Raw genomic sequence first — 26,468 nt, 5'->3', positions numbered from 1 at the left:
CAACTCACCCAAGAAGTGGTCTGTTCACTGTGCTGAGAAAAGGTAACTGACATAATAAAATCTTCAGCAGAATAAGAAAAATAACATACTCCAAAACTTAATGATGGTCAGAAGAGTTATTTGGACAGGCCATACTTTGAATTTGTACAAATTTCCTACAGCTAAGAAAAGTGGCTAGAAAAGTCCTACAGAATATCTATTTGGCTGAGTTAGGACATCTCTGTCTTTTAAGACAGAGAAAAAGGCACAGAAACAAGGACTCAGATCTTGACAAAGCAGAATGCTAGAGAAGGATTAGTTCTTCTTGGCACCTGCCTGTGAAAGCAAAGTGCTGGGTAACAAAAGACGAGACAGCACACAGCACAACATGGCAGTGACTACATCCCTTGACTGAAAAAAGCCCAAGATGGACAAGAGTCTCACATTCTAGTAATTGCTTTTGCTACCCTGAAATGTTTCCTTTTTAGTCTTCTCTGTGAAATGTTTAATTTTGTCATGATTAAAATCAGCAGCAACAATTTCTTTCATTCTACAGTCTATTAATGCTAAATTAATAGGTAGTAATCCTATTTGCAAACAAATCGTGTGACAGAATAGCCACTGCTTTTTTCCTGTAAAGACCTGATAGCTTCAAACTGTACTCAACTTTTTATGACAATAACCTGAAAGAATTCACAATCAAAACATCCTCTTCTAATAACCCTTAACAAATTTAACCATGAATGGTTTTAGCCACTGTTTGAAAATTCAAATTTTATAAGGCAGATTTCACGTGTGGTCAGATTTTCCCTTTGAGTGGGACTGGTATAACTGCATGACCCAGAAATCAAACCACTCACAGCGCTTAGTTAATCACTGAGCAGTCTAATTCTGCCTATACTGGTACTAATATTTAATTGCTTAGTAAGTGTGAATTTACTGAAATTACATACTGAAGTGGAATTGCAAGCCATTTCTCAATATTCAAGTGATTTATTCCCTTCTTCCTCTAGTCCATTTGATTTTACTTCTACTCTAGGTCTCTTCCCTCCTCCCCCTTCTCTCCTGTGTTTGACTGACTCCTCTGTTCTTGCCCTGCCCTCACTGGCAGAAGGAGATCCCTGCTGATGGAACAGCTCTGCTAACTGCTCTTGCCCACTCAGAAGCAGTCCCCCCTTTCCAATGACCTAATGCTGGATTTCCTATGAACCTAAAAAAAACTGACTTAAATCTAGCACAGGTCTAACACATAGTGTTTTCATTCTGTCCAGTTTGGAAATAAATACAATTTGAAGGAAGAAAGGGGAGAAAGACTATTTTCTAGGCAAGCAAAGGAAGAATTTTCCTGCATATGTGTTCCCCCAGCACATTTCAAGGATGGTTGGTACTTCCTCAGCTCCCAGGTATGTTGTGAGGATCAGATACAATTATATGTAACTCATGTAAACCACAGACAGAAGAATTAAGAGATATTTTAAATGAGATGCATATAGCTACACTACAGGTACAGTTATCATAACAGCTACCACACAATTATATAAATACGGAATATACTGTATTTATCAACCAAAATTCAAAGAATTCTTCAGATCACCTTACTCCAGCAGTTGTCTCACTATCTTAACCCTTTGCCATTTTTGGGCAGGAGTTAGCTCAGAGGCAATGGCAAGGAAACCCAGACAAGAACAGAAAAAAACAAAGCACAGAGAAAGCTGGTGGGCCAGGATTTAAGAGTTTCACCTGAACTATTTTCTATTGGGCACTACTGCTACTGTAGCATTTACACTGCCATGACCCCAGGGAAGTGTGGAGAGACCCATGCTTAGGCTGAGGGTGTAACAAAATAGAAGCAGCAGCTCACAGAAAAGATGAAATGGAAAAGTGCAAACACCACTTCCAACCACGTATCACTCTCAACTGAACAATGAAGACTAGGCAAGACTTTCTCACCTGTCCCTTTACCAAATTTCATACAGTTTATTTTAGACATTGTGGCCAATACTTAATTAAATAAAGCAGAAGACAACTCCTAACCAGGATAGAAAAGTCTGCCACATTCTTCACAGCATAGAGGAGTTGGGGTTGAAGGATGTTCTTGCTAACTCAAATCTTGAAATCACTTCTAGTCAAGGGTATCTAAAATCCTCTAAACACATACTGGATTTCCAGCTGCCAAATATCAAACTTTGTTACTTCTCTCTCCATTCCCCAGCAAGTTCTCCAAAGCCACTTCCTTGCCTGCAGAAGGTAGAGAATATGGCACTCATTTTAGATTGATTTCCCAATTTTAATATATCTGTTGCAAGTTGAGCTGTGTGCCTGTGGATTAGCACTACTCTCATAATATGAATGACACAAAATTCTGAGTCAAACTGATATCAGCAATAGCTAAGCCCAGTCTTATCTCTCGCTGAAACAGTTCATTCCCTAAAAACACAATAAAAGCAATTTTTCCAAGTCATAGTTTTCACTAGCAACTTTCCTCCTTGTAGTGTTAGAAATGTCCACCACTGTAGAAAAGCTCTGGTCTTTGCTAAAAAGCAATGAGTCTGTGGGTAAAGATAGTGCCAATTGTACAATCATTTGACATACTCATCATTGTTTGCCATTATTCTCCCCTTCCACCTCTACTTCAAACATCACATGTCAGTAGGCTAAGCAATGATTTCAGCTGTAAACAAGTGCAAATAGTATTTTGAATATGACTCTGTCTTTGAGGTAAACTATATGTTCATCTTTTGATCTATGACAACCAAATGTCCTTACAAATTTAGATCCAAGTAACAATACTGGCTTCAGTTCATAGATTTGCCAGTTAAGCGTCAGCTTAGGCAACAATAGCTTTCGGTCTTTGCCAAAAATAAAATGCTAAGTCCCTAAGAAAGAGAAAGACTTCTTCCTCAGTTTTAAGTAATGTTTTTATTTAAAGCAATTAAAAATGGTATCAGGAAAACTACTTATGTGAAATTCATAGCATCTTCTCCCTGTTCCCCCATATTCTCTGCTATTAAAAGAAAAAAATATCATTTTAAAACCCTCATATCTCTAGTACTAAATTAGTTGAATTCTGCAAGTATCTCTTCTGTCTCTTACTTTAAGCTATTTAAATGGCCATTCTCAATCTCACACATCACACATGCTGCCATGTTCCTAAAAGCACCCTGACTGGTTTGAGAATCCACAGCCTCATTCAAATCAGCTCCCTCTCAATAAACTACTTCCCTGCACTCTATTTCACCCATGCTCCTCCTCAAAGGACTCACAGACGTCTCTTAAAGCACTTAAAACATTACTGGCGTGTCCACTGCTCACTGCCTGACACTGATGTCACAGAAGCACTCAGAAATCCATCCATAAGCAGATGGGATAACCCTCTGACTCAAAAGGAAGTGAAAGGAGGGTGAAGAAATCAGGAGGCAGTACTTTTTTCCAGCCCTCAGAAGCATAGTCTGATTGCTACTGTCTGAAGTTACTAATTAGCAAGAGCAGAATTTTGTTCCTGCAAGGAATTGTGTTCGAGAAAGTAGACAAAGAGGAAACAGAGGAAGAAAAGTATGAAAGTTGCTGTTTTCTTTCATATTGTCTCAAGAACTGAAAGGAGGTGGGAGAACTTGCCATCAAAGTCCATGCTAGCTCTTTTCTAATATTCCCCATTATTTTGGAAATTAGGTTCAAGATTTAAAAGTAAACTAGAGCCCCCAAAATCAGGCTCTTCAATAAATATTTTTTTAAAGTTCTGAGAGGGATTTCAGTGCTGAGAAGAAATCATAGGAAGCTAGATGCCTCATCTGTTTAGGCATTCTGGAAAACATCACTAGGCTTCCAACTGAAATAAAAGGCTTTTAGAAATTTCACCCTAAATTGCAATGAAAAAAGAATTGCAACATCAGCTGTAAGGAACCCATTAGCCCTCTTGACATATTCAGAGAAATAAAGCAGTTGTCAGAAACAGTTTACCTTTTACAACCCCTTTAGAGAAAACTAACAACGGAAGAGCCTGTGAAATACAGATGCAGTGTATCTTACACCTGCTTATGCTTGTGGCTGTGTAGGAGTCAAAGCAGCAGGTCTCAAACAAAGTTAACGTAAAGTAGGTGAAGATTCTGAGTTGAAGCGAGGGCTTTCTTCCAATGACTGCAGTGCTCCAATTCAAGTCAGGGCACCACTGCATGCCAAGGAGTCAGGGATCAGAGTGGTCCCTTCCTTGGATTATAAATTACTTACATAGGTCCTGCCACCAACAGAGCAGAGAAATGTCAGCCTGAGCCCAACCAAGATCCACTTACTGTAAATGTGTGGTTTTACCAATTCCTATTGCACAAATGTTTAATAGGTCCATTTGAGTATGCTAAGATAATTAAGGAAAAAAATTGGGGTTTTATTTGGTGCTAATTCACCACATGCAAATTCCAGCTGTTTACTGTAGACCTACCACCAAGCATACACTTCTTCCCACAGCTCATCAGAAAGCCTCTTGCTGGTGAAAGTGGTTAATCCACAACATTTTTGTTGCTGAAGCCAAGACTCCAAATGGGGGCTTTAAGTTACTAATGACAAAAAACTTGCATTCTTTAACTAGCGAATACTGTAAGGGTTTCTCCATTTACAGAAAACCACCCAGAAATGGTTGCTGGCAGAAAGAAATGGACCAGAATAGAAGAAGCTGTTACCAGGCAGGACAGAGATGCACAAAGCAAAGCAGCAGCAAACAACAGGCTAGGAAAAAATCCTGTTATCTGGCAGCATGGGACAGCCAAAGTAAGCGACAAGTTCCTTAGTGCCCGCCAAGCAAAAGCCTTGTGCTAAAATATCCTCCTGTGCTGTGGCCAACTTGCAGCCTCTGACCCCAGGCTGGAAACAAAGCTTGGCCTCACGCCTCACTGTGATGCCTTGTGCCACCACATGACAAAAGAAATGGCTCTTTTAATAACTAGGTTTGATGTTTTGTATTATTCCTGCCCCAGAAGCAACCAGAACTTCCAGCCAGCATTAGAGCTTTATGGTGCTGGTTTCTCTGCAAAGAATGCACTGCCATGAGTTATTTTCAATTTATGGAAAACCAAATAGAAAGCCTCTAGGGGAATCAAAGAGAAGAGTGAATTAAACAAGTGCAAAGTTGCTCCATGGGCATACAAACCTAAATCTAATATATTATCAGTAACACCTGACATCATCACAGACTGTTCTGTGATCTCATACATTTAAATTAAGACTCTGCATAGCATTGCATTTATAAATGAACAAGCATTGCATAGTAAATGGTATATAAAGAGTAATTTCAGTTTTGATGTGAACTATTGAGAAGATCATAAAGCTCAAGGCAGATCATTCTACAAATCATCTTTACAGTTACCAGATTGTGGCTCTACTTAACCCTTCTCTAACAGAATTCAGTGGAAGCACATCCCTCTGGCAGTGAATAACAGAAAAAGCTACTGAAGAAACACGTAACATGAAAAGATATAGCTCTCAAAAGAATCACAGCATCTGCTGTTGTTACTGGTCTCAGCTCTTCCAAAAAGCACAAGGAAAAGGCATTATTCAGGTCAGTTTTATAATTGCTCACATGGTCACAAACTGTAGTGAATAAAAATACTGAGATGTGGATCACTGCTGTGGTACTAGTTAGAAAAGAACGTAGCACCACAGCTACAGGTGCCTCTCTCGAAAAAAATAGCTCCAAAACTGTCAGCAGTAAATTCTTAGGAAAAGCTGGTCTCTACAAACTACAGAAGCTGTGTGTAGTTTGCCCACATCTTTAAAGTCACTTGGTACTGTAAAGGGGCTTTCTCTAGATGCACTAACAAGCATGCAATGAACTACAGAGAATGTCTGCTACTACCTCCGACCTCCTAGCACCACATCTGGCTACAGGAATACACTGCATGGCATTAGCTTACACCTAACTCACTTACAGAATTTACTGACCAAAGCCTGGCACAAAGTCTGGAACACGCAAGACCTTTTCACATCAAAATCACCTTTTGGGCAGGCAAACAAAACAATTATTTTTCAGATGCCTTTCTCATTCTAGTAACAGATACAGATTTAACAAGACAATTGTATCTCACTACACTTCATTTTATACAGCAAATATCTTCTTTCTTGCTTCTTCACCCTGATAACATTCACTAATTTATAATTATAAGTGGGTCTCCAGAAGAGATTGGTTGATGAACCTCAAAAGTTTCACAGATACCTGGAGATGTGTAAGAGCCCCATCCACAGAACAAGCCACCAAATACGGCACTAAGAAAACAAACCCAAACCACAATGGAATCTCATTCAGAAGCCACTACCTTGCTTTTCAGAGACCTGATTCACTGCTGAAGTGCATGGCTGGTAGTACTGCATCTCATGACTCTGAAGAGCCCATGCTAGATGCTGGAGTTAACTTCTGTTAATTGGTTTTTGAAGGATATTTGCATTGTCACCTCAAAACCCTCGGGTCAGATGGCTTGGGTGACAAATACACTTCATCTATGAAAGAAAAAAGTTACCTTTCCAAGTTATTTTATGCAGTTGCTGAGTCAATAAATTCTACACACTTAATTCCTTTCCAGATCAAACTTTACTGCCACCTCTTGCACTTTATTCTCCATAAGCCACTCCTGCAGAGCACCCTCCTCTGCCCAATAAAGATTCTGCTTTCAAGTCCCTGTTTAAAATTTGCTGTGCTCCTGTTTTCTCCCCTGCCGTGTCAGCAGCTAGGTTGACCACAGATGGAGCACATTTGGCAGCTGAAATGACCCAGATGCTGAATCTGGAGCATCTTCCCAGCTGCAGCCACTGGGCTCACGTCCGACTCCTCAGCTGCTGGCTGTCAAGCTGCCCTCGAGCTGTGCCAAGCGTACATCCCAAAGCTTTGACCAAAGTGGGGCAAATGCTCTAAATCTGTGAGGCCTGCTGACAGAAAGGATAATAAAGACTAAAGGCTTTAAAAGTAGGCAGTGAGGGAAAGCAAACACCCTTCCCTCCTTTTTCTTCTATCTCTCATTTTTTTCCACAATCTCTTTTCCACTATTAATAAAAATTCAAGGAGAGCTGAATGGTGAGAGCAGGTCTAATGTAACACATGCTAGTCTGAGGTACTGACCAGCAGGAGATTCCCCTTCATTCACACTGTGTGCAGTGGAAGGTGGCTCAGGTACCTCTGCTTCAAGTCACAGCCACAGCAAGGGATGGGAAATAATCTTTACTGAGGAAAAGGTGACAACAGACAACTCCTTTATTTCATTACATATTCATTCTTTAAGCTCTCTAGAAATCTTTAAACTATCAAAGCTGTAGAAATTTTTGGAAAATTCAGGAATGACTACTTAATATCCTACTTCTGGCTAATTTCCCCATTTTCCCCTCTCAAAAGGACTTCTACATTCTCCATGCCTCCCCAGTGAGGAGCAAAAGAAAAGGCTTACCTTGTTCAAATGACTACAGTCATTCAATTACCATTCTGCATTCTGATCTACATTTAAGAGGGAGCATTTGAAGTTTTTTTTTACCTCATCTCTACTCATCCTGGCCCAGCACTTCACATGCTGATAAAATAAACTATCCCCACCCACCATTAAAGTACCTCCACAGGGCCTATTCTGCTACAGAAAAAAGTCTCTTCTCAAATAGCAAGTCCAACTCAAAAATGCCTCTATTTATTACATATACACATACTGTACCTGTTAGAGCTCCTGAAAGGAAAACTGTTTTAGAGAAAGTTTATTTTTCCAAAATATCACATTTACTAGTGAAAAATATTTTGCACATTTAACATTAAATAACCTAGGTCTTGCCATTAACCTTCCCCTTCCCAAATTAAAGATCATCATCCAAGTAAAGGGACCAGTAGCAAATTACTTCTACCTAAATGTTTTTTGTAAAAAACAAATAGCATTTTTAAGACACATGAATCATACATATTCCTATTTTTAATTACTACTGAAAACAGTAGTACTGAAGCTATCTTCACCCTGCAGTATTTAAAAGTCACTAAACTGAGCTACAAGCATTAAAAACCTTCAGTGAAACAGACTTCATATATAAGAAGTGGACTGGATTCCAGTAAAACCAAGTCAGTTTAACAACATACTAGTAAAGAAAAGAGACTGTTTATAGCACTATTTCTTTCCTTTAACCCTTTTCTTTCAAGGCAAGTGGCTCAAAATTAGATGATATGTAATTAAGGACCAGGATCCAATAAACCAAGAATTTAATATCTATTTAGAGATTTCTTATATGATCATGTCCAGGAAACTAACCTCTGTGAGCACTCAGTTTCTATATATGCAATCTGAATTAGATGATGGAGAAGAAAGGAAGAGGCAACTTGACATTAAATAATTATTCATAATTTCTGTAACTAAAAATATGTATATAAGCACTAAGTACAGAAAGTAAATGAACACTACTATTGAGTTGAACTGAAACACCAATCCTCATGCCCAAGTGCTCTGCAATACTTGGAGAAAAGACAGGATTTGATGCACTCCCACCATGGACAAATTCAGCTCTGCTAAGCCCCAAGGAAATGAAGTTGCAAAAGAGAAAGTGCCTCACACAGCCAGACACACTTATTTGTTTACATAGCACAAACTCCCAACTGCAATCCTGAAGGTACTCAACTGCAGTAGTAGTGTATGGTGTAAAAATGACACTTTAAATACAGCCAATTTACAGGACTCTAGCAAACATTCAGAAGCTTTCACCAGCACCCTAGCTTATGCCCCTGAGACCAGAAATCCCCTAGAAATCTTCATTATGTTTCTACAGCATCTAGCAAAAGTAGGCCCTCAATCACTAATTGAAAATGACAGAAAATCCCAATGCAAATCATGACCTCTGCTTTTAAATGTTTTATTGGGAACTTTCTGTTTGGAGAGCAGCCTGCCTTTGTGGTGTTCTTTTATTTGTTTTCAAATATGTCCTTCAAAACATTATTGTTCAAGGCACTGTAATTTACATCTACAGATTAGCAGTGCACTTAAGAAAAATCCTAACAAAACAACCCACTGACTTTCCAGGCTGCATTTGTCAGTGTGGGAAGAGACTGCCACCCTGTGGGCTCCATCCAAGACACAACTGCAAGCCCTCACACCCAATACAAAATTGTTGAAAGTTTTATTTTTAAGAAAATGAGGTTATTTTTAGGATTTTCCCCATCAATATAATAACGTTTCAAATACATAAATTCACTTGTCATTCTGTACTGCACCTGAGAAAAATCAACATTTCATGAAGGCACTGTACATTGAAAGATTTTTTGGAATTACAAGAAAAAAAACAATCTACCAAATCAAGCTTTGACCATAGTTAACTAGCGCAATCACTCAGTTCACAAGTGAGTTATGTTCTAAATGCAGCTTGTGCCACCCTTGGGAAGGTTTAAACATCTGTATTATGGCAATGCTGAATAGCATATACAGATAGTTTAACACCTCTTCAGGTCTGGAGTTCATTTGTATTTGTAAAATCCTTCTCCAGTCTTTTTACCCAGCTTCTTTTCTTCTACCAGTTTATTCAGGAGTGGGCTGGGTGCAAAAAGAGGATTGTTGGGCTCTAATGAATGCCACCCTGGAAAGGAAGGGAAGTGGATGAATTAGTAACAGTTCTGTTTATATGCAAAGATAACAGAGATCCTCATCTCCTTAGAAAAATATTTGAAGGTCAGAAAACTGAAGGAGGACTGGAACTTATTCTAGGCTCTCTGAGACCCTGCAGTACAGCTTCAGAAAGCCCAGATCAGTACTGATGATTATGCACTAATCTAAGAATTAGTCTTCCAGCTCTGTGTACTCTGAACACCTTATAATCTCCACAATTGAGGATTTTTTAAAACAATTAAGGAGAACTTTTGAAACATAGTTAAGTACAAGGAAATAAAATAAAGGCTCTGCTGAAAAGAAATTCAAGTGCAAAGAAATTCCAAGTTGAATTTCTACCTGTGAAACACATGGTGACTTAGAATAATAACACTACTCCACAGTACTGACTAAGAGCAAAAGAGGTTCCACTGAAAATGCCATCATCAAAATGACATTCTGCCTCAGAGAATGTTTAAGCTGCTCACTCAAAAGAACACAACAACCATCAACAAGCCATCACCAATTATGTATGGTTTTGTTACTGTATTGACATTCACCCACTTATTAACTGAGGTGACAGGGAGATGGTTCACTTACATTTTTTGAGATATTTGCTGGGTTTCCTATTAATTAAGAATGAAAATATGGCTGGTAGAAAAAGGATAGGAGTCTCAACATTTGTTGATTTTCACAGAATTCCTCACCTCCAGTACATGTCACCCTTCCCACTGATTCTTTTAAGTCATATAAAGCACCATTAATGTTAATATCATTACTATTTTCCAATAGACTTGATGAAGTCAGCAAAGCCACCACTGTTCTGTCCCCAAGTACAAAGGGTACAGGCATGCAGTACAAATGCTGTACTCACACAGCATTCTGAGCTGAATCCTAACTCCTTTCTCCTCAACAGTTCAAACGCTATACCATAAACATTGTTTAAATAATTAAGAGTCACATTTGCATTAAAACATCTACAATTTAGCTAGAAAGTGGAAAAGCAAAAGAAAAGCATGCAGTACCATCTATAATGTATTTACTGGTATCCAACCCAACATAGTCCAGCAGTTCAAATGGACCCATGGGATAGCCAGCCCCAAGCTTCATAGCAACATCAATATCTTCCTTTGATGCATCTCCTAGAGAAAAGATTGACAGTTTGATGAACAGAGAAGATTCCACATCTCCTTGGCACCACTTATAAATAATTAACAGGGTGTTATTTCACCCTGGTGCAGCTCTTCACAGAAATCTCTGCATGTTTCACAGCCACAAAAACTGGAGTCAGCATACACATGCTGAAGCATAAAGCTGAACCTCTCACAAAAAAAAAAAAAAAAACAAGCCCTGCAGGCCTGCTTTCTATTTTCCTGGTTTCCTCTTGCATTTCAATACAGAGCACTGCACTGCTGATGGAGCCACAGCTACCATGCCGACCCTATCAGAACGATTAAAGGAAGAACTGGGCACTATGAAGAAATAAGACCTTCTTTAGAGGCAGCAGAACAGGGGAAGTAAGGAAATAACTCAATTTCAGCTTCATGAGATCAGCAGCATCTTTTGAACGAAGCACAAGACAGAGTTACCCTTACACTACAGCTGCCAGAACACAAGTGACATCCAGCTGATGGGTAAGGCCGGCATGGAGAGGGGGCAGGAGCATCTGAGTAACATGCTTAGCTACAGCACCTATCACCAGAGGATATCTGTTGGAATCAGAGATGGCAGATAAGAGAGACCTGAAATGACTCTGCAGGTGCAGATGAATTCATGAATTCCAAAATTATTTAAAAAGAAATAATCAAAATTATCAGAAATCTGTTACTTCTACTTCATTTTGAGCTATAAAAATACAAATGCTGCACTGCCACATTGTCACAGTTAACTTCAACCTCATTTTTAGCTAGGAATACATATTTTAGACTGTCATCAAAGCAGATGCACCTCTACTGCATACCTCTAACTCATATTTTGACAAAGGCAGTGCACTTTCTCTGCAGATGTTACAAAAAGGATGAAGTTATAGAAACCCCAGAGGTCCTTGTTAAGTAACCTCCATGCTCAATGCGCTCAGGCATGCACGGTGTCCAGCAGCTTGGCAGACACAGCCTGTGCAATTTATAAGCCTAAGATCAGAGAACCCTAGAAATAAATTTACAAAATCTCTTGTAAAGGTAACAACTTCAGTGACAGTTCTGTATGAACTAATAATTTATATATACCTCCTTTTAGTCTTTAAAGCTGACAATGTTTTTTTTAAGCCACATTTTATTTCTGAGAAGCTGTGGAGAGTAGTCTTACCTAATTCTAGCATAATTTCAGTTCCCCAAATTCAAACACAGCTAAACTCACAGCTCATTTGCAGCTGATGCAGGTATACAGACTTGTTCTCTCAACAGATTTGTCCCACTTTGTCCAATTTGGGACTTGGCCACCTGACAATTTAATTACAGCACAATAAAAAGCAGTAAAAGGGCAAACAAGGGCTATATTCCTAGTTCATTCTAGTCTCTCCCAGTATAAAGTAGACTTCCATAGAAACTCAGCTGACTGCTTTTTAGTTTTTCCACTAAGGGCAGAGCAGTACAGACCACTATACATTAATATTTACAATATGCCCCATTTAAGTCATTGTTAATATACTACATATATAATACAATAAAGATATATTGCTTATGCAAAAGTGCATATTTAACAGAATGAGATTTTGTACAAATAAAAACACAAGGACTAGCCCAATAAAATTACATTCCAGTGCTTGGGGTTACCAAGAAAAGAGACACAATTTCATTTAATGTAGATGACAGTCGGGCTCAAGTGTCTATTCTGAGAATAAACACAAAGGATTTGATAGAAATTTAACTTGATTCACTCGAACATATGAATTAAAAGACAGTCATCAACCTGCCCAAGACATCAACTAGCTTTTTAAATCAATTTCATTAAAGTTAAAAAGTCACAAATGAACTTTAGAAATTTTGTAAATATCACACTGTGGGAGAAGATAGAAAAAGAATAAAGATTAAATCGAAATATTGTTTTGCTTAGGCAAAAGCACTCAGTTTTAACATACAAACTCAGTAACTGTTTTCTTCTGCATTTAATTAAAAGTTCTGTTGTTTCCTGAAATATGCACAATGATACATGTCACTTAACAAAGGCACCTCTTTTAAACACACTGAATCACCCATACACTTTATTCAAAACCGTGACTTGTTCTAAAAGAATAATGCCCCCTCACATTCATGCCTTTGCCTTTCAAGTCACTAAATTTGCTCTTTTCTCCCTTTGAGATGTAATTAGGTACATCTGTTGATGGATAAACAAGTAGTGTTGTTTTATATTTTTTGTTTAGAAATCAAACCATCCCTTCCATGTGCTTTAAAAGAGATTTTTAATATTTAAAGCATACTTGGTGGAATCCTGAAAATGGAGTGCTTTCATCTGTAAAAAGGCAGTGATTTCAAAAACAAAATGCTTCAAATGACATTCTTAGTCGCACAGAGCTATGAGCAAAGAACTTGAAATAAAAGCAATTATAGTCTGTAATTTCATCTTTATCCACTACATTCATTATTGGCTTCTTTTCAAAACAAGCTTCAATGCTTTGAAAAATTCAGTGGTTCTTTGGGGATTCATAATTATTTTTACCTACATATTAACATAAGAGAACAGGAGTGAGACAGGAGTTCCTGAAGAACCTATGTCTAAAAATCAACACAGAAGGGGAACAGAAAGTTTTATGTGGCAGTAGCTGAGCTGAAATCACTTCAATGCCAGTACCACAATGTGACACTATTACACCACTTACCTCAAAACCGGTGGTTTATTTCACAAGCCCCATATGAGTGAACTCAGGAGAACTTTACTAATGGTCCCATTAAGGGACTTTCAATCACTTTTATCAATGTCTCCTGGGACAGAGAGAGGAAAGCTCCTGAATACGTGGCAGTGGATGTTTTTACAATGGTTCTACACTCCCCTTGTCACCTCCAAGCCAGAAACATTTTCCACCACCAGGAGTTTCACACACAAGTACCTTCCAACTCTGCATAAGCTGACATTTCAAAGTGAAGGCAAGGCCTTTCCAGCTACACATGCTGGCTTAAATTTAACATTCTCTATTCATTTCCAGCCTTTAATGTCTGAAAATTTTGAGGGAATCCCATGGCTTTCCTGAAGCAATGTAACATTTAGTTACATGTCAACATCCTTTGAAATTAATATCCCACCAAGTACCTCTCTCAAAAAGACGAACAGCTTCCATCATATACGGCACCAGGAGACGGTTTACAATAAACCCTGGAGTGTCCTATGAAAAATAAAAAAGAGATTCTAAGTAAACATTCTTTACCAGAACTACACTCAATGCTATGTGACAAATAAAACAAGTGGATGAAGACACTTATTGTATCATTACTTAAGATACTTTCTGATCTGTATTTTTCATCTCATTTTTTCTGCTCAGTATTAAAGCATAAAACATTGAGAAATTCAAACAAGGAATGGCATATAAACAGTCATCATGACTGAGAATAATAAGACTACTACAAGCCAAAGCAATCAACCTTAAAACAATTTAATACGTCTAGTCTTTTCTTTATCAAGAGTCTAATGATACAATTTCCTGAAGTTAGGAGAAAAGCAGTTCTTCCCTAGAAGGTTATTTTTGTGTGTGTCCACTACCAGAAGCACTCCTGACTAAATAGTCTGCTTCTCCCCCACTGCTCACTGGTGAGCCATACTTTTGAAAGTTAGGATAGCTTTGGCAGCAAACATCAACACTGACAATGAAAAGATAAGAGACATTCTGTCAGAAGGTAACAAATGAATACAAAACTTCTTTTGCACAAGCATCAATCAAAAGCACAATCAATCAATCAAACACAAGAGAAAGAGTTCTGCAAATATAATATTATTTTGTGTATTACTACTGTTTCAGATATTTATTATTCATTCCACTTTATCTCAGTATTTAATCCAGAGAATCCCAAGCAATATTTCTTCCATAAGCAAGAATTTAAAAAAAAAAAAAAGTTCAGGCATGAATACTGCATTATTCTCTATCCAAGCTAATTTATAACAATTCTTTCTATATTCTGCACATTGCATGGTACTAAACTGTGACAGAAACAGGAGAAAAGAGAAAAGTCAACTAAGGCCACAGAACAATTTAGCCAGAATTTAGAGAACATAGCTAGAATTAGAGTCCAGCATCCAGCAGCTGAATTAATTAATCCAGTAACTACCGGACTGCAGGCCCTTCTTTTTATTATCAATTGTCTCCTGGGGGCTGTGAAACCCAAAGCAGTAGCTTGCATAAAGCTATCCAGACCACAGCTTAATGGATTCAGAAAAAGTGAGCTTCCAAAGTAGGGTGTTTCTCTAGAGAAAACAAACCAAAGCTAAGAAGAAATTAAGATTAACATGTGCCTAGTTACTGCAGTCTTAAGAAAAACTTGCAGTGAGCACACACTGTGGAGGATTCAGCCAACTGCCTCACAGTACAAGAGGCAGCAGTTTTGTCTCTAACATGGCTAAAGATGAGCTCCTGCTTAAGCTCTTCTGTCTATACTTCTGCAGGACTTGAAAAAAAGACTCCATAATAGTAAGCTCTGATACCTGTTTGTTTCACTGCTCAAGACAAGATGTCTAGAGTCACTGGACTTTGAAGAACTTGTGGTAAATGTGGGTGTTTTCTTTGTCAAATTGTTTTTAATTATGAAGACAAACTGGACAAGAAGCAGTCTAGAAATTTTTGAAGTGCTCATACATCTACTAAAACCTACCACTTTAAAATTAACAGTCTACTAGGACAGACCCTCTGAACAGTATACTGTCAAAACGTACTCACCTTACAACTGACAGGACTCTTTCCTACTGCTTTACTGAAATCCACAAGTGATTCAAAAGTCTTTTGGCTGGTCATTGGAGTCTTGATGACCTGGGTACAGGGAAGGTAGAGAGGGCATAAGCATATTTATGAGCAGAATCTCTCCTATTTCCCCATTGCAGCAATGTAATCCAGAACACTCTTCCAGAAATTCACAATATGTTTTGCAGAAAACCACCTTGAATGTATAAATATGTAACAGACACAGAACACTATTTTACACATAGACACAGCATTTTGCAATGTTGTGTTCCTTTAAGACATTTTCCCACTCAGCTGCTATGGAAGGAGGGTAAAAGGAACCATTCTTTGAAAGCACATCTAAGAGATTATAATGTATCAAAATAATTCTAAAAGCTACATAGTCTCTTGGCTTGGGAAACACAAAGACATCACCCTAGAGACCCATTTAAACAGCCATAGCTCCTGATAGAACAAGTTCTAGCAGCTACTCCACCTCTCTACAACCCTCTCTCAGGTAATTTTAGGGCGTGATAAGGTTTCTCCTCTTTTTCTCAAGCCCCTTTTTCACAAGCTAAACAACCCCAGCTCCCCTCATCAGCTCCTCATGTGAGTTACTCTCTGGACTCTTCACCAGCTCTGTTTCCTTTCTCTGGACACGCTCCAGCACTCCAATGTCTTTCTCGTAGTGAAAGGCCCAGAACTGGACACAGCATTCGAGGTGTGGCCTCACCAGTGCCAAGTACAGAGGGGCTGTCACTGCCCTGGTCTTGCTGGCCACACTATTTTTGACACAAGGCAGGATGGCATTGGCCGCCTTGGCCACCTGGGCACCCACTGGCTCATGTTCAGCAGCTATCAGGCAGCACTCCCAGATCCTTTTCCTCTGGTCAGATTTCCAGCCCCTCTTCCCCAGCCTGTAGCGCTGGAAATATTGAAATAAACATGACTGACTGTTTCAAAAGTGACAAAACAATAAGATTTCATCTCCTGACATTTTCTATTTATTTCTACACTGGTATCAGCAATTCTTATGAATAAGCCTCCCTGCTTGAAATGATGGCTATAAACAGCACCTCTGTTGGCAGTTCAGTGGAGAACTCAGGAGCCTTGAGACTGAACGAGTAACCTCTGTCTGTTAAACCTGCCCCTCAACAGAGAATGCAGGACCCTCTAATCATTAGAGGTAGCAAATTCCATACCAGAGCAGCTGCAAACTGAGATCTGCTCTGTCAATCTAACTGAAATCCCACTGCTGACAATTGCACTGCTGGGCTGCAGCTGTAGCTGATGGAACATGATGAGAGCAGCCTCTGCAAGGCATGCTTATAGGACACTCACCTCCACGAGCTTCATCATAGGCACAGGATTGAAGAAATGGAGACCACCAAATCTGTCCTGCCTGGTGGTTGCATTTGCCATCTTTGTGATTTGCAAGGATGAAGTGTTGCTGGCAAATATTGTATGCCTGGGAATAAGAAATATATAGATTGCATAAAGGACAGCAGGAGACTGAGGCACTAAATATAAATAGACATCCATTGGCTAACCATGCAAGAATTCTCAGAAATATCCCTGCAGTTTATCATGGTCCTTTTGCTGAGGTCTAAGCACAGCAATGATTAAATAACCACTACAAAGACTGTGCGACTTTCTGATTCCTGAGGAATTATATTGAATGCTTTTATTAGAGGCTAGAAAAAAGGACTGTGCAATTAAAATATTTTATTTCACTCCCCAGATCCATTCTAGGTAATTCCTTCAGCAATCCTGGAAACCTTAAGGGTATTTTTATTTGTTGTTAAAAACATTTACACATTTATTGAAACTCAATCATATGCCATGTCAAAAATGCACTTTGGAGTCTTACAGAAATTTTGCAGTCTACTTTGTTTTAAAATAATCAATGATAGACATGATGAGCAAACCTACCACCAGAGCAAAGATTTGATGGAGAAAAAAATAGAGAAAATTTAAGACCTGCCATGCATAGGACACTGCAAATGATACACAAAATGCCAAGAATTTTAAGATCTATATGAAATCCTTTTCCAGACATAAACCAGATTTACTAACTGCAATTTATAATGGTTTGAGTTTTTTGCTTGTTTGGGTTTTTCTCCCCAGAAATATCTGAAAACCGCAACAGCCCTGCTATCACACCACAAAGATAGAGAAATTGCTTTTTCTTCAAATCAGAAAATCAGAAACTAAATTAGAGATTAAAACCTACCTTCATTTTGGGTTGCATCCTACTATCCCTTCAAAAAGTTATCCTACTGGACTCAGCAAATGTTTATCTATGTGGATATTTTGCTTACATTGTACTAAGATGTAACTAAGCTTTACAACACAGCTTTCAGAAAAATTAAGTCCAAGTCATGGTGACATTTTATAGTGACATTAAAGAAAACATTTCAAGACAAAAACACCCACTTTGTTTTCAATTTTTCATTATGTTTTCTTTTTTGTTAGTGAAGGAAGTAAAAAAGTAAAAGGAAGGAAGTGAAGGAAGTAAAAAATCCTGAAAATTCCTGCTTATTCTTCTTACAAATATTCTTTTATTACCTCTCCACCATAAAGTGGCCTTATACTGTTCTGAGGTGAGGTACTAAAAGGAGCATTCTGCATTTCATAGTTTTGACCTTGTAAGGTCAGTGCATACAAAAGTGTCACTTAGTCTCAATGAAAATCTGCCACTGTATGTAAAAACTAAAATACTCATATAAAAAAGAAGCACATTGATTTGTGAAATATAACTGCTAGGTTTATATCTGAGTTCACTTAAGAGATTTTACCTCAGTTCTTCTTCTGTAGCCTCACACAATACAAAGCCTTGGAAAAAAAGAAAAGCATAGGATTTGCACTGTGAATAAGTGCATTTAGTTACACTTTCTTCTCTGACCAACCAATTGGTTTCATTGAATTTAGAATAGAATTTTCATGCCTCTATGACTTAGAATGACACAATCCCCGATTCAGGTGACAGCAGTTGGGAGGCTTTGGGAAGACAGTACTAGTAAAGCCATAGAAATGGCTTTCCAGCAGCAGAGTGCTTTCTCTTGGTGCCATCTAGTGGCTCAGGAAAAGACATCAAAAGCAGAGCCCAACACAAGAGAAACGTTAATAAATATTTCCAATAAATCCGACTCTTACAGTCCAGCTGCTTTACACAGCAAACACTGAATAATACTTCTTTTTTTAATGGTTTTATAACACATTAATTCGAACACAGTGAACAGCTGAAAAACACTGGCCAGGTCCAAGCTGACTTTCCACATCTAAAGGCAAATACTAGACCAAGGAATATTGATGGGCATTTCCTACATTCCAGAAAAAAAAAACAGAAATCAAATGCAGAAAAGTTCTTAAAGTGGATACGCAAAAGTTCTTTTGCCATATTTGTTATGACCCTGTTTGGAAAAGTGCTGCAGTGTCTACAAAAATCCTAGCCTGACCTTTTTCAAAATGGAAATGAAAGATTAACTCCATTCTAGAAAAGGAAAACAGAACTGAAGAATGGGTAGCAATGCTTTACTCTGCTCCAAAGATGATAACACAGTAATAAATACCAAATATGGTGAGTTTAATACTGAGAGGCATAGAATACACAATTCCGCCTTCCACGTTTTGCAAAGCTCCAAGAACATAAATTTTTGCTCTGAGAACATAAACCAGTATGTTCTCAGACTAATGGCACCCAAGAAACAGCACCATTTCACCTGGACAGTTACCCAGATGGGGAATACTCTGAGTTTCCAGGGCACTCTGGCATTGCCAAATGCTCCTGGCTTATTATATTTGATTTGAACAGTTACGAGAAATTTGCTCCCCACTCACAAATACAATTTCTCTCAATAAAAGAATAGCTTTCCCATCCTCTACATGTTTAGATCCACTTTCAGAGGAATTACAGTTACTTTATAAGAAAAGGAAAAGGAATTAAGTTAATTGTGCTATTGTAATACTTTAGTTTTTTGCAGTTCCCAGACTTATTTATTTTCCTCGAAGATGTCTCCAAAGTGCAAAAATGGGAGATGAACCAGTACATGTTGCAGCTGAGGAAATGCATGAGACATGAAATATATCACAAAAGAAGAAAAATGCAGGGTTTCACACCTTGTATTTCACAGGCAGAATCCATCATCTTGCCAGAACAACTGTAATACATAGTCCCTCACATTTCTACCTGCTATCATCCACCCCTGTGGGAAGTCCTGAGATTTGAAAGAAGCCAAGTTGTTCCTCCACAGCATCCTGGTCTTTCCTGGTCTCTCCCTGTAACCCACACTCCAGAGGGCCACCAATGCTCAGAGCCCCTCAGACGCAAAGCTCCTCCTGAGACTCAAAGCTGTCTTTAAACAAATCCTGTCTTTGTTACCAATTAACCACAAGTCTACCACCCCTACTGAGCTGACACAACAGTTAGTCCATACAATAGGTTTATAAATTTTGAACTATTCAGTCTTAGAAAAGGCTGTAGAATGCTTGCACTGACAGGGAGAGCTTTCCATTCCAGCACAGTGCCATGTGGGATGAGTAAAGCCTACTGCTTCCTTCTAACATATGGAAAAACACTCACTACAGGTTTCTGTCTTTCCCCACACTAAGCACACCATCTGCAACTCTATACACTCTCACAGTTACAAATTACCTTTTGTATCCAAACCTAATATTTTAAACACTTGACTACTAAGTTTCACTATTTTACCAGTTGTTCATCTAGACTTTCTACACTGCAATCCATTTTTTTGCCATCCACTTAACCTTCCTTTATCTTACACATAAGGTATCTGTATGCTTATAATAGCTTCCAAATAGCCTCTTAAAAAGAAAGGCTTCTTGTCTTAGCCATTTTTCCCAACTCTGCAAAATCATCCCTTTCGCAATGGGCAGGAGCATATTTGAACAACCCCCAGTATGTTTTAACACTGTGATGTAAAATTCGATGTTTTACAGCAGCTATGCTGACAAACAGCTCAGTCTTACAAAAAACACCCTCAGGTGTTCCAAACATACATATTTTTAAGTGAGGCTCCAAGTGCCCATGCCCACATTTCCTTGCTGACTGGTTTTAGATAGCTTACCATTTAGTACACTCCAATTTGCTCCTTAATGCTCTGCCAACCAATGGTCTGTTTGCACAAAATAGGCACAAAACAACCATAACAAGGCACTCTCATAAACGTTGAAGGCATCTATTTACTTTTGTGTGTCAGGGTAATGGCAAGTTACCCTGTGCTCAGTACATGGCTGCTTGTGATCATTTACTGTTTTCAAAATTACCAGGTAATTTTAATTACTGACAGGAGGAGAAAGCCTGAAAATCTCCCCAGGCTGAAGTCAACTAATGATAAAATCTTTTTTCCCTTGATATGACACTCAAGGCACAGCTTGCCCAGTTGACAGATCAGACAGTCTAGGATACCTCTTAGCCAATACCCCCGAATTTACCTGTACTAGCTAAAATCTCAACAAGCAGTCAAGGTCTTGTGATCCTGACTCATCAATTACAAGGCTCAAATTTCTGAGACTGCATGCTCCCCTTAACAGCATTTTTGGCTTTGAATAATATTCAACAGTAGCTTCCAACAGTTATCAAATATAGTTCAAGGACATTTCCAGGGACTTCATGTAACTGAATGAGTACCTACTAAAATACTATTTACCCTTTTACATCACACCCAATAACCAGCAATGGCTGTTTCCTAACTCCTGTAATACAAAGTAAAGTTAGTTCACTTAAGACATTATTGAGCTGACTGAGACTTAAAACTTGTTTATGACAGGTGTGCTGGAAGCAAATACTTTATAATTCCAATTCCCAATTTAAGTATGGGAACACAACATTAATAGTAACTCATGTCCACTGGAACAAGTAAATTCTACTGTTCTGCATTTGTAGTTGGATTAAGATTTGAAATTGCCAAATAGATAGGCAATCCTAATGACTAAACACACCTAGAACAACAAATGAAGCAATGCAACAAGCAAATGAAGCAATGCAACACACCTGAGAATGTTTATAACATATGCACCTGGCACAACCACTATTCCACATCAACATAATAGTTTGGAGCTAGTCTAAGACAGCAAAATTCATTCTTCAATAAAGCAGCTAAGAAAACAGGGAACTAACTGTGAGTGGAAAAACAGAAAATAGTCTAAGTTTCAAAATGTAACAGGAAAAATATACATACTCTGGAGCAAACTTATCCAGCGTCTGGAAGAGTTTATTTTTAACTTCCAGGTTCTCCACAATGGCTTCTATCACCAAATCCGTGCTGTGGACCACTGATGCTGCATCTGTGCTTGTTGTGAGGTTTTTCAAGGTCTTCTTAATGAACTCAGCACCAGCCTGAAACATTTCCAAGCAGCTGTAATGTCTATTTACAGTGATTTACTTTTATATGAGAATCCCCTTCTGTTCTCTGGTGCTTTTGACCTCCCCAAAATGCAGGCAGTCTGCCACATTCCCAAATCAATGAGAAGATTCTAAGTGTGAAGAGGTACGATGCTTTCCAGTGACTAAGTTTTCCTAGCCAATCAAATCTGTTTTGAAGCAAATAGGAGACCTTTAAACTCATTCTTTCAGGAAGACCATTTGCTGTAGTCCAGCCTTCAGCACAAGAGTCTTGAGTGATCACCTGGTTGGTCAATCAGTGGCTAAAGTTTCAGTGAAAAAGTGGGGAAAAAGGTTTTCTCACTAGTAAATCTGTTGACGTAGTTTGTGAGGGCAGAAATCAAACAGAAATGCAAGACTTTTAGCAAAGGGTACATGGAGACACAGTAAAAATGAAAAAACCTCTATATGGTAGAATATAATGTCATACAAAAAGTGCAAGTATTATGTGGACAGTTTTCTTTTTGATTATGGCTCTCCATAATTATATATGTATGCTCTACTTATCCTGGCACTTTTGTACTCCTGCAAACAAGCCCTTTTTATTTCCTTCCTCTGCTGCATGATTTTCTGGCAATCATTAATACCAGTATACATTGTATATGTTAATATGTATCAAAAGAAGGAATGAATCTGCTGAGGAATTCGGAGAAGCAAGCATAGCAACAAGTAACCCTTAGGATACAAAGCTAGACTCATCAACTGCACCACAGTGGCTGGCTGTACACAAAACTTACTCAGCAATGCAAGTGCAAAGTTCTACATCTGACACGTGTCACTTGCACTCTCATTTCCTTTGCAGTAATCCTGTGCCCAAGTGTTAGGAGGAGAAAAAAAAATAAAAGACACCTTACACAGGTATTAAGACAATTTTGTTACTATTTGCTTTTGGACAAATTGGGTGCGTTCCCAGGTAAGCCCTCAAAGACTGCTTGCTTTTAAGTTACGATGAATAATTATATTCCATTTTACACTTAGCATCTGTTTTAAAAGATTGCTAAGTTGGTTTAAATCTTTAGCTTAAAGCTGAAATTTATTAAGGAAAGAAAATGAGGTAACACATCTTTCAACCTCCCTAAATTAAAAATAAAAAACAAACTGAAAGTCCAGGTTCTTGAGCACACTGGGAAAAAAGTTTCCTTTTTAAGCAAGTATAATAACATGCTCTATAATGCATAACTGCAATATCATAACTTCAATATGGCAGTTTTTATTCTTCCCAGTTTTCCTAGAGGAATAAAGAAGGTGTCAACCTCAGGCTTATCTGCAAACTTCTTCTTTATCACTCTCTTCAAACTCTCTTCAATTCCTTTTGTAGACTTTTTAAGGATTTCATCTGACTGGTCAACTAATACCACAGTGTGACCACTGGCTGCTGCAACCTGGAAGTTAAAAGAAAACAAAAATTCAACTCAATGTCACAAAATAATCAATCATATTGATTTGTGTTGACAGACAACATGCCAGGCATTTAGGCAAAAGAGAGCTAAAATACATTGAATTAAATACACTTGACTAGAAAAATCATAAAAGCCTGTATACAGCTGGGGTGATGCTGAAGGGATAAAGGTCTCAAACAATCTGAAGGAAAAGGAAAAAGAAATCTCTCCCTCACACTGCAGAATCTTGTGTCTGAAGGCATCTAAATTCTGTGGCCATGGTTACAGAATAAACAGCTGTCTTGAAAGGAACAAGTGTTTTAGCTGAGAGCCTTGGATCTTGTAAGGAAAAAGGGCTGTGGAGGCCAAAACTGGAACGCTGGCAGGGTGAGCAGGTGGCACAGAGGATGGCCAACCCTGTGTCCCCAGAACACAGCTCTGCTGTCAGGCCATGAGCATGTCCCTGCAAAAACAGGAAGGTGAAGCTGGGACAGAGAAGCTGGGAGCAGCAGTGGACATTTGCCACTCCAGGACTCCACACAGACAAGAATGGCTGCAAAGCTTCCTTACTCTGCACTTGGTGCAAACACTGGCTCAGCTACACACAGCACTACTGGATTGCCTTTTTGGTTGGTATTTAAACTAAATTCAAACAAGTAACATCACTGTCTCACACTGCATCAGCACACTAAAGATCAGCTCCTCATTATCTGTTACTTCACTTTTACTTTATTTATGTTCCTCTTGTTAGTTAGCAACAGCCTCTCTTCACTTCTAGAATCCTTGAACTAACAGAGCTGTGATTTAGCAACTGTGTAAAACAGATATTAAAACACAGTTCCACTGATGGTTTTAAAGTGACTCAACTTCAGAGCTTCCCTTCTGCAATCTTTTACCTTACATTTAACCTTATATGTGATGACTAAAGACTCATGCACCCACAAGACCTACTCCAACACAGCTAGCTGAAATGGAAAGTGCAGCTACCTCATGAAGAAAAGCATGGTGATATTCTTATCCAATTTGCCTCACTAACCCAGCAAATAAAGCAATGCCAGATTGTCTCTGGACAGCAGCAGTAGAGCTTTAACAAGGGGTCAGTCTGCAGACAGACAATTCTTTATCCAACTTGTTTTTTTATTTTCACTATGGCCACTTAAACCAAACTTGTACTTCTACTCCTAACACTTCATCTGCTGCTGATCATTTGTAAGTGATTTTTGATCATTACCAAACACATTTTTAAGAGCTGAGGGCACCATGCTGCCCTCAGCTTCACTGAGGAACCATTTATGACATCGTCACAGACCAGCTAGTGAAAAATCCTAGAAAAATTAACATCTCCCACTTCCCACCATATTTACATGGACAGAGAGGAAGTAAATGATTGCAATTCAATCACACACTTGCCTAAATTCTACTATCCAATGATCTTAAGAATGTGTTTGTAATAAGAAACACAAGTGCCGGGGAGTCAATTAATGCTTTTTTCAAGTGCTTTTCACAGGGCATAATCAAAAATTGTGGCTTTCAGCCATACCCTAGCAGAGGCTTGCTTCACCTGACCCAAGAGGAGATGCAATTTCTTTAGTGCTCAAAAAGGGATGAAAAGCAGCTTTATTAATAGGGTATAGGGAGACACCACTCACTGTTATAATGACCTCTGCTTTGAGATAAGTTTGGATTGATAAACTGGAGGCAGATGGACAGCAAAATAATCCTGGGTCCTTGACAGTGGTAGAGGCCTGCAACCCCTGTTACTGTCAAATACCAGACATGTTTCTCTTGATGAACTGCTCTCTGAAAATATGCAGTCCAGCAGAACAAGATCAGCACAGTTACCTGGAAAATTATAAGCTTTGCATAGTCTGCATCTTCCTCAAACAAAAGAACAACTTTTTTCTAAGTTGTTCTTTGATGGCTCTCCAGTGGAAACCTCAAGCTCTAGTATCACGATACAGAGGAGTGTTTTTATCAGAAAAGTGAATAAACAACTATTTTCTTAGCCAAAAAAATTGCCTCTGTATTCCATCTGCTGGAGATTTGCCAGGAATGTAAGAAATCTTTAGTTCTGAGAAGCAAACCTATTAATTCATTGAAATGGAGAACTGCTATTCATGAGCTCCAGCTCCAGCCTCACTGTCAGTTTCCGCTCGGATGTTTGCCTGCCCCCCTTATTCTTTGTGAAGTTTGTGAACTACCCTGGTATCCTGGGCAACAGGTTCTTTCTCTGAATTAACTAAGTGCCGAAATTTTCAATCACTGAAAAGACTCTTCAATTTAATGTCCTAGAGCTATCAAACTAATGGTGAACTTAAAAGCCCAAGGCCTGAGATTAAACTCTGGGAAAATATGTCCTATTTAAATATTAACCACTTCATAATTCTGAAGATGAATGACAGTTAAATGCTCATTTTAGCTGCTGCATGTAAAATGTCTGAAAAAGAATCACTAGATCTGCTCCCTAGCCAAGTTAGAATAATCTTTCCAACCAACATTTTCCACGTATTTCCACTGACACACTGTCTGTTTACAATAAGGCCACGCATTATCTTAAGAACCACCTTAAGCAATTTAAGCCATCAGCCTGGGTTCTTCTCTCCAAGCCGTCCGACCTGAAGATGGGCGGATCAGCAGGAGAAGTGAGAGTTGAGCAAGCAGAGCGGAGCGAGCAGCAATGCTTCGCAGCCCGCCTCGGCAGCAGGGGAACCCAAACCCGCGGCACTCTGGCAAGGCAAGCGCAGGGGCGCGTCCCGCCCAGCCCGGCCGAGAGCCGGCGCAGCCACTGCTTCCCACACAAACACAGCTTGGGAAGGCAAGCGCGAAGGAGTTTGACCACGGATTGTAACACGTTCCGAGAAGCGCCAGGAGAGTTGTTACGTTTAGCTGTGGGTTTTATTAATGCTGGTCTGCCACCTGACCGCTCGCCCTCCCTAGAGCTCGTCCCTTCCCGCCCGGGGACAGCGCGGAGCGCAGCGCCACGGCCGGGCTCAGCTCCGGGCTCAGAGCCCCAGCGGAGCTCCGGGACGCAGGAGCAGCAGCCCGGGAAGGGCCCGCGCTGGCCGCAGGGCTCGCCCCGGGCCCCGGCCGCCATGGCGCCTCCGCTCCCTCCCGCCCCGCGGCCGGGCCGCCGCACCGCGCTCACCTGGGCGATGCCGGCGCCCATGAGGCCGCCGCCGATGATCGTGACATGCTTGATGAGCAGCTTCTTGGCGGCCGCCGTGGCGGCGTCGGAGGAGGCGGCGCGCACGAACTGGCGAGTGGCGAAGGCCATGGCG

At 39.4% G+C, this 26,468-nt stretch overlaps 1 protein-coding gene across 1 annotated transcript; it reads right to left on the bottom strand.

Moving 5' to 3' along the window:
* Nucleotides 1-7,679: 7,679 nt before the first annotated feature.
* Nucleotides 7,680-26,468, bottom strand: HADH (hydroxyacyl-CoA dehydrogenase). The gene is made up of 8 exons (XM_030947902.1): nt 26,336-26,468; nt 23,065-23,193; nt 21,609-21,766; nt 16,750-16,876; nt 15,409-15,498; nt 13,794-13,866; nt 10,577-10,693; nt 7,680-9,543 (listed from the first exon to the last, which is right to left on the bottom strand). The coding sequence occupies exons 1-8, from the start codon at nt 26,462-26,464 to the stop codon at nt 9,425-9,427; spliced, it is 942 nt and encodes a 313-aa protein (XP_030803762.1). The 5' UTR covers nt 26,465-26,468; the 3' UTR covers nt 7,680-9,424.

Source organism: Camarhynchus parvulus, chromosome 4, assembly GCF_901933205.1.
Source record: "Camarhynchus parvulus chromosome 4, STF_HiC, whole genome shotgun sequence".
NCBI lineage: Eukaryota > Metazoa > Chordata > Aves > Passeriformes > Thraupidae > Camarhynchus > Camarhynchus parvulus.
The sequence above is the reverse complement of the archived record's forward strand: the minus strand, read 5'-3'. Positions and strand labels throughout refer to the sequence as shown.

What these genes read in the sequence shown, in the direction of transcription:
- HADH (XM_030947902.1), bottom strand. Translation starts at nt 26,464, where the DNA reads ATGGCCTTCGCCACTCGCCAGTTCGTGCGCGCCGCCTCCTCCGACGCC. An exon ending in AGTTTGCAGATAAGCCTGAG is followed by an intron (nt 21,767 to 23,064) that starts GTTGACACCTTC and finishes GAAATGTTTCAG; the next exon opens with GCTGGTGCTGAGTTCATTAA. An exon ending in CTATGATGAAGCTCGTGGAG is followed by an intron (nt 15,499 to 16,749) that starts GTGAGTGTCCTA and finishes CCCTGTACCCAG; the next exon opens with GTCATCAAGACTCCAATGAC.